The sequence below is a fragment of the Morone saxatilis genome, unplaced genomic scaffold (genome assembly GCF_004916995.1).
Source record: "Morone saxatilis isolate NCDOM2014 unplaced genomic scaffold, NCSU_SB_2.0 Contig20, whole genome shotgun sequence".
NCBI classification, from domain to species: Eukaryota; Metazoa; Chordata; class Actinopteri; family Moronidae; genus Morone; species Morone saxatilis.
Genome location: NW_023339763.1, coordinates 22098118 through 22106622, shown reverse-complemented (window position 1 = coordinate 22106622; position 8505 = coordinate 22098118). Strand labels below are relative to the sequence as shown.

Below are 8505 nucleotides of genomic sequence, written 5' to 3'. Positions count from 1 at the left end.
TTCAGTGTCTTTCCTGCCTTTGTTAAGACTCAGCACTGTAGTGAACAGCAGCCAACTCAGAAGCAGAAGTTTCAGGGCAAATACAGGACATCCTCTCGCTCTAATGAACCAGAGTCTTTTATTACACAAAGTGCAGTTTGGCTTTGATGTCCTTTTTTAATAATAATAATCTGTGTTGTGAGGTAAGTCAGAAGGGATGTATGGTCCCACAGTTTCCAAACTGGTTGCTCTTGTTTATGTTAACATGTTCTGTAAAAGTGACTTGCATGAATTTCAACTAAGCTGCACATGACTGTCAAACAGTAATTCAACACATGTATAGTTTAAAATCATTTAGAGAGATACAAATGTGTTTTATAGTGGCACCTGAAAGGCTAGAGCTTCCCCAGATAACCTCTTATAATATGTGATATACGTGCACACATCCCCAATTTGTGCATAAGAGAAAAACACACTTCCCAATAGCAAACTAGAAAAAGAGGAACACATTCATACTAGGTCATGCATTTTAGTACTTTATTTCTGAGATATCAGTGCAAATGAACACCAAAAATGAAAACATAAAAAATGAAATAATGTTTCAGGTCTTCACATGAAAAAATGAAACACCTTTTTTTTTTATATTTGCTGCTACAAATGTATTTCTTAGATGCACAATGCAGATCTATGATTGTACGTCAATCCCCCACTATAGCCCCGAGCTCTTTCACAGAGCTTTTGTTAACCAGTAACAGAAAAGAAAATCACAAAAATATTCAATGCACGTTTATTTTTCACACATTTTAATCAACTTGCTCAACAGTCTGTGGTTATTTAGGGACTGTTCATATTCTAAACGAACCTCTCTCTGTGATAAAAAAGACCTATTTTAAGACTTGACATTTTCCCCCATCACCAGTAGGGATACACAGGTAGTTCCCATGCGTCTGCATGCAACAGGCAGCAGTGAGGAGAGTCAGACATTATTACACAACACAGCGCAGGATAGATTATCATTTACCACATAGAGACACATGCAAAGAACAAACCAACCAAAAAAAGATGGGCATAGCATCCTCTGCCTTTGTATGTACACTTGTATGCATATAATTCATATTTACATATCAGGGCATTAAAAACTAGGGTAATATCTTTTCTTAAACATTACAAAATAGTCATCTTTCATACTGAAAGTACTATTTACACAAATATATTTAACCATTGTGAAAATGTATTAATCGAAGAGACGTACTTCATAGGTATATGTATTAAAAAGATCACAAGACTAAATGGATAAAGCAGTGTGTGAAATTAACTGAAAAGAATACAGTACAATCAAAATAAGGAGCTAGATACCAGATATCCCTCAAGACACCAAAATGTCTTGGTGATTATTGGGGGGCAGGTACACATATCCAGCTGCTGTGAAAACAAAGATGTACCTGTGGTCTTCTCTCAGTTATCATGCAATTCTTTTGACATTTTATGAGTTAAGAGACTGCCACAAAAAATAAAAGATGTTCATAAACCACAACAGTTAAGAAATTATGAAAATAAATCACAAACTGTCAAATTCTCAACAGATAACAATACTGACATTTTTTTATTACATGCCATTAAATTATTCTGAAAAGGACACCTAGGACTCTACTTCGATAGTGCAAACTCTGGATGCTCCTTTATTTGAAATTATAATTAAAAGCCATGTGCTGCACACACAGTTTTTGTGTGCATGAAGAAACGTGGTGTGGGTTTACCCAGGATGGTAAGATTCGTTTCTCAGACACTGCAGCCTTTTAACTGTTGCTCTATAAACCTGTTTACATACAGTTGCTCAACTGTAAGCACCACCACACGCTCTGTTGACCCATCTGCTCAAAACTGCACAAAACCTGCAAACACATCACCCTGAATTTGCACTTTCGAATATTGCCCTTCAAAGTTCAATTCAAATAAAAGCATAATTCAATGAGTTGTGACCATTCGAACCACCATTGATATATTCTTACTCCATTGGTAATTAAACCACGCTGTGAATCTTGAGGAAAAGCAAGACAGAAGCATTCATCATTGAAGGGATCCCCACCGAAGCTATTGCAGTGTGAATATTGTTTTCAAGGTCCTCCTTTGAATGAATTTATCATGTACATTGTTGTAATAGACTGCTGTGTCTGCCCTAGAATGACTTTATTTGGAATCTTATCTAAAATTGATGGGACTTTGTCTATCTGAAAATGTTCTGATGGAGAAAATAAATAAATGTCCACTGAACTGAGCGCTAACATTTTTGGAGTCATCAATAATAAATGTTGCCTGAAATGTTCTTTCTAAATGTTTTATGGCAGGCAACAAAGAGGACATGGAATAGTGATATGTGAACAATTTAGATACAAACAATAAGTGTAAACCAAGACCAAATGGTAAAGGAGGACTTAATTGACTAAATTAAATATGTAGTGCATGCTAATCATTGGTGGGAAAGGTCAAATTTATGACAGTTGTGTAGTTTTGGTTGAATCAATTAGACATTTTGCTAAAATAGACCTGTTTTGTACCATTCCATGACCTCACTATTTAAAATTGAGAAACCAATGCAAATATCCATTTAAGGTTGAACTTGCTCTATTCCACTAAAAAAACATTTTCTCATTCTTTGTTATTTGTCTCATCAAACCAATTTGGCAAGTCATTAAAAAAGGAGAAATAAAAGAGTCAATGAATTTGATTCCATTCTGTATTTTTCTGTAGTTGATACAACTCCTATTCAGATGATTGGCTCAGCCCCTGGCTCTCATGGCTGTGCTTGTCATTGTGGGTCGGTGATTGCGGGGTGGAGCTCAGACTTTGTTCATATGCATGCATGTCACTGATTGGCTCTTCTTTAACTCTGACCACAGACTGGGTTCCCTCTGCCTGATCCCTCACCTCCTTCCTCAGCTGAATGCTGCCCTTCTGCAACATGTAATACAGGATGGGGTTGGAACGTGAGAGTCGTGGAGAGTCCAGGTTTGAGTCACAACCCTCCTCCTCCTCGTTCTCCTGACTACTCCATCGAACAGGGCTCTCAGGCTCCTGTTTGACTAGAGTAGGGGGGTCTCGTTTTTGAGTGACTGGCCATGGAGCGGGGTGGCGGCTCCAGGGGGAGCGGATAGGGCTGTCACCTGCAGGGGGGGTGGGCAGTGGTCGGAGATTACTTGGAAGCCCTGAGTTGAGGGAACCATGGGGGTGCCAGCTGGGTAGGTGGAGGAAGCTGTGGTTATGTGAAGGCTGACTGAGAATGCTGCCATTGGCCTTGCCATTGGCCTGCAGGACCGAGGGACTGGGTGTCCCCCGCGGCTGCTGGGACAGCTCCTTCAGGCAGTTGTCAGAGAGCAGCAGCTGTTTGAGCACATTGAAGCCCCGACTCTCTCTGGTGAGGGTTTCACTTGGTGGGCTCCTGGGTGGAGCCTCCTCTTCCTTCAGACTCCTCTGCTGGTCAGGCTCTTCCTGAACAGCAGATGAGGCAAAAATGTTTGTGTCCCCACTGTCCACTGCTCTCGGAGAGCTGATGTTATTCAAACTATCAGTCCGATCAGAGCAGATGCGTCTCTTCTTGGGACTGGGACTTGGATAGTCCCTCTGTTCCTCTTTAACCTGTCTGGGCTGTGACTCAGCCTGCATAGCAGCACTGGTATAATAGGTAGCAGTCTGTTGTTTAAGCAACTGGCTGAGGAGGCCATATTTTGCTATGACCTCTGCAGGCCGTGGCTCTGTTTTAAAATCCTGCTGAGAATCTGAGAGTGGGCTATTCTTCTCATAGCCACTATGTCTCTTTCTGCAATTGGAGTCCTCAGACATGACCGAGGACTGTCCCACCTCCTCGGTGATCTCCGTTTTGACCTTTATGTCCAAAGGGGGCCCGTTGGAGCTGTCACAGACAATAGAAGCACCAGGGCTCCTCTCATAGCACCCACCTGCCACCTCCACACTTCTCCTGCCACTCCCACTGGGCCTATCTTTGCGGCTGCCTGTAGCAGTAGCCGAGCCTGTTCCTAGAAGGAGCTGCAGCACAGTGCGCCTCTCTAGAAGGTTCTCAATCTGTGATGAAGGAGGAGAAGCTTCCTTCTGACTGAAAGGTGTGCCACTGCCTGAGGGTCCGTCGGAGAGTGGAGTGGTGGTGGTCCTATGGATTGGAGCATTGAGCCTTTCCAATAGGGCAAGGGGCCTGCTGGCATCGAGCTCCTGACCCACCCCTTTACTGGGGGGAATGGGTGGGGAGGAAGATGCTGTGCCACACTGAGCCAGATTCTGTAACAGTTTACTGGCACTGAAGGCAGGCTCTGAAGCCTTCTCAGCAGGGAAGGCTTTAGACTTACACAAATCCAGTGGGCTGGACTGGACATTGGGGGAGGGATAAGAGTAAGGGGATAGTGCGCTGCCAGGGTCACGACTAAGTGAGTACAGTGGCTGAGCTAGGGCTACAGGTCTATCTAAGGGGCTTTTTGTCCTGGTCTCTTCCCAGGGCACCAATCCCTTTGTTTGTCCTCGAGACATGGTGGCCATAGTTATATCAAGTGGCAAATCCTGGTTACCTACGCTTTTATTAACCATCTCATTATTTCTGCGTTCAAGGAGAAGCTGCATAAGTGTGACTTTAGGGTGGGATTTTAGGTCTGGGCTCATTTCAGGCTCCTTGTTCTTGGACACCTTTGATCCTGATGGCTCTGGCTTCCACTTGTTTATTAAAGATTCAGTTAGTTTGTCCAGGGAGGATGTAGAGATAGAGGAGGAGGAACATGAAGAAATAGCAGTGGAAACAGAGGAGACAACAGTAGAGGAAGGTGAAAAGGTGGTGGTGGAGGGTTGAGCAGAAGCTTGAGGAGAGAAGGCAGCTGGGGTGGAGGAAAACACTGTGGTGGAAGAAGAGAGGGTAGAGGTGGAAGAGGAGAAGGAGGAAAAGGAGCAAGAGGGGGTGGTAGTTTTGAGCCCCGTGTCTTGTGTATTGGCCCGGCTTCTTATGGAAAGGTCAATGGGAGAGCAACTTGAGTATGAACTCTCTGCATCACTACTGTCCTTGGTCAGGCTTCTCTCCTGGGTGGAACACTCACTGTCCGATGTGACTGAAGAAGAGCCACTTGGCGGCAGAATGCCACAGCTGTCCTCAAGGTGCCCATTCTTGGTCAGCTGCTTCTGGTTGTTGTGGTTGTTGAGTAGCAGCAGCAACAAGCTGCTGCATGTCTGGGGGGGACGGGTTGGGCGTGAGTCAAAGCTTCGCTTCTCCCTAGGTGTTTGGCTGTGAGTGTGGTTTGGAGCATGTGGGGGAGTGGGTGGGGAGCTTTGGCTATGGCCACGAAGCAAAGAGGGGCTCTGTGGACTGGACAGGGCCGTTCGAGGGAGTGTTGTTGTTATTGTAGTTGTTGTTGTCATTCCATTTTGGGTTGTTAAGGAGCTTAGTGTGTCTGGGGCTGCAGGCAGAGTCCCTCCCACACTAGGTGGCCTTTTGTCCTGGCCATGCTGCTGGTTTGCCATGGCAGCTAGTCTCTCGCTGGCAGATCTTCCAGAGAGCTGGGCTTTAAGCGCATGCTCTCTGGAGTACTGCTGGAGATGGGCTTCACTGGACAGCAGCAGGGCCAGTTGACTGCAGGCCACACTGGGCTTGGGTGAAGGTGCTGGACTTGAACGGATTTTCACCATGTTGGCCACTGCCTTTAGGCGCTCTGCACAGGATACTGATTCAGCAGCTGCAGGAGCAGAGGGAGGCGTGGCACTGTGTGCTGACCGAGGTGATTCTGGGGGTCTGTCCTGACTGTGTCCCCGGCGACTGTAAGGTGTGTTGCTGTGATTCTGAAGTTTACTCTTCCTCATTAGGCCCTTCAAGCGGCTTGAGGCTGTCCCATAAACCGGAAGTGGCTCTTTGTCTGCAGGTGGTGCCTTTGAGGGTGAGGAACACTCACTGGGAGGTTTATTAGAGTGCTGAGACATTGCCACACTCTGAAGCCGTGAGCTGAATGACTGAAGTAGGGAAGCCAACAGGGTGCTCTCCCCAGCATGAGGAGATCCCTCTAGTGCTCCATTTTGCAGGCCTCCCCCTTGGCCATTCAGCTCCATTGGGGGTGAACTCATCCGCTGGTTCCCTGGTTCATTCCAGGCTCCAGAGCGCAGTAGGCGGGCCTTCTTCAGGTGCTGCGAAGAACCTAGTGTGGGCCCATTGGTTCCAGCCTTAGGAGCTGCAGGGCCATGGTTGGGCAGTTGGAAGGGCCCACCCCCCTTGTCACCCTGCTCCTGGTTGCTGTGGGCGGCCTCAGACCTCCCGCTTGCCGTGGCCCCAGGCCCGGCTACCACTGGATGCATCAGTAAACCTTCCAGATAAGTTAGAACAGCTGAATCCTTGTGTGTCTCAGGGCCAGGCTCCTCCCCATGAGTCATGTTCAATACTAGGATCCCCTCGTATGGTTCAGCACTGCTACTGGGAAACAAATGTCCACTAGGTCATCTGGTTGACAGTGGCATGTACTTCCTCAACACCAAAAAGAGGGCAGGCAATTGCACAGTGAGTCTGCAGGGGACTGAAGGATGAACTGGCCGGATGTGATCCCTCTCTGTATTGGGCACAGTCAGCACTGTTGTGAAACAGCAACCATGGTTGGGGGCAATCTGGGGCAGGTGGGCCTCCCAGGCATTGTTATATGCCTTTAAACACCGTAGGATCCCAGAAGGCCCTGCTCCAGGCTTATGTGAGTAGCAAGCGAGGAGTCAGCGGGATTTCACCACAAAGATGTTGACACATTCCGTGGCTGTGGATGTTTGGGATGTCTGTCCTAAGGCCTGGCTGTGGTTCTGTCAGTGGCGCCTTTCAGCTTTGCAGATCTCACATGGGGGACCTATGGGAGTGAGTGAGAGAGAAAAGAGGGAGGAGGGGGGAGGGAGAGTGAGATGGTTGGGTGCAGAAAAAGAGGAGAAAAAGGAGAAACTGTGTGAGAAGCAGGGATTTGCACAGTACTATATCACATTCATTTCACCACCTCGTCTGCCATCTCTGTTACTTAGCAACATTTCAGATTGACTGCACACGGCCCCTTCTCCTCTCTGCACTCTCCTCTTGCAGCCACTGAACAGACGACAAATGTAGATTAGGCCTGATTGGATCCAAATTGAAAATTCAAGCCCACTACCTTGAAAACATTCAGGTCTTGAGCTATAAGCCCCTCACAGCGATGTCTTTCAAAAGTGAAGGGCCTTGTGAGAGCTGTGAATAATTTCTTATGCAGCTTGTCATTTCAGTGGATTATCCCCCCCACCACCTCCTGCTCCTTATGCACTTGAGCAGCATCTCACACGATGCAACCCTCGGTCTACATAAAGTGGGAGCCACCCACCCACATGCACACACGTTGGCATTTAAGCATTCATGCCTCGACACAAGCATGAAAATGTGCATGAAGACATAGATACATATACATGCATATTCTCACACATACATAGAGTACGTGAAAACCGTTCTGGTGGCTTCTCAGTCTCTTCACTGCATCTTTATTAACACCTGGCCAGCTGTGAATCCTTCACAAAGCTTAGCTGTTTTGACCCTGAATTGTTTTTAAATCAGAAGACAAGAGAAAAACATGAACTGACTTGATGTGAGTTGAGTTGTGTTTATGGGTACAGTACAAAGGCAGTGAGACAGCCAGGATATAGCTAACAGACAAGCTGTACTTGACTGTCAAGTGTGCGTGTATTTCGTGTGTGTGTGTGTGTGTGGGTGGTGGGGTGTCGTGTGATGTGTGGTGTGTGTCGTATTAACCCGAGCGGTGGGGGGGTGGCTTACAGGACGCGGTGCACCTGTCAACACAACACCAACGTGCCGTCCGGAGGCAGAAACCCGGTGACACTGGGGGTGAGGCATTTGTGCCAGTTGCCGAGTGACAGTGTCCAGCGGGCCGCTGCCACTTGGGGACGCACGCGCTTCTGCCTCTGAACCGCTGTCAGCGTGGTTTCGATGGATACAGGACACGCACTCCGACAGTCTGGGCCGCATCCCGATAATGGTTAAATTACATACAGAGCCTTCCACCATCGCCTCAGCTGCTGTCCGTGTACTTTTCCCGATGCGTCCTCAACCTGTTGGTGTCTGCTGAGTGGAACCAACATAAAGCAGGTCAAAAAACAGGACAGCAGCCTCTCGATTATGACCGAGGCATGCCAGCACCACGGCAGCTACCAGCCTAAATACTATCACATGAGAGCAGCTAGCAAGGGCCAAAAAGCAACCCAGGGGCAAAAGAAAAAAAAAAGCAGGCTTCCTAATCAGGCTGAAATCCATCCTGTGGCCCAAGGTCCCACAGGCTGTTGTCATGACAGTGGAGGCCGCAACAGGTCGGAACTTTTTAATCCACCTTGAAATGGAGCAGCGGATCCCAGGCAGCTGGTTTAAGTTGATCAGTGCAACAATTAACGGTCCTGAGTAGGCAGTAGGAGAAACAATCCGGCCTTGGCATCTTTACACAACTAAGGTCACGAAGGTTTGTGAGACTCATGGACTGTGCAGCATTA

General features: G+C 47.2%; 1 protein-coding gene across 2 annotated transcripts in view; it reads right to left on the bottom strand.

The window, feature by feature from the left end:
- Window positions 1-488: 488 nt before the first annotated feature.
- The window catches only part of nrip1b (nuclear receptor interacting protein 1b), a 39976-nt gene continuing 31959 nt past the window's right edge, over window positions 489-8505 (bottom strand). For both annotated transcript variants that reach the window (XM_035667244.1, XM_035667245.1), the window contains one exon: window positions 489-6839. In XM_035667244.1, the coding sequence (XP_035523137.1) occupies window positions 2740-6384 (3645 nt within the window). In that variant the 5' untranslated portion in view covers window positions 6385-6839 and the 3' untranslated portion in view covers window positions 489-2739. The remainder of the gene's footprint in view (window positions 6840-8505) is intronic.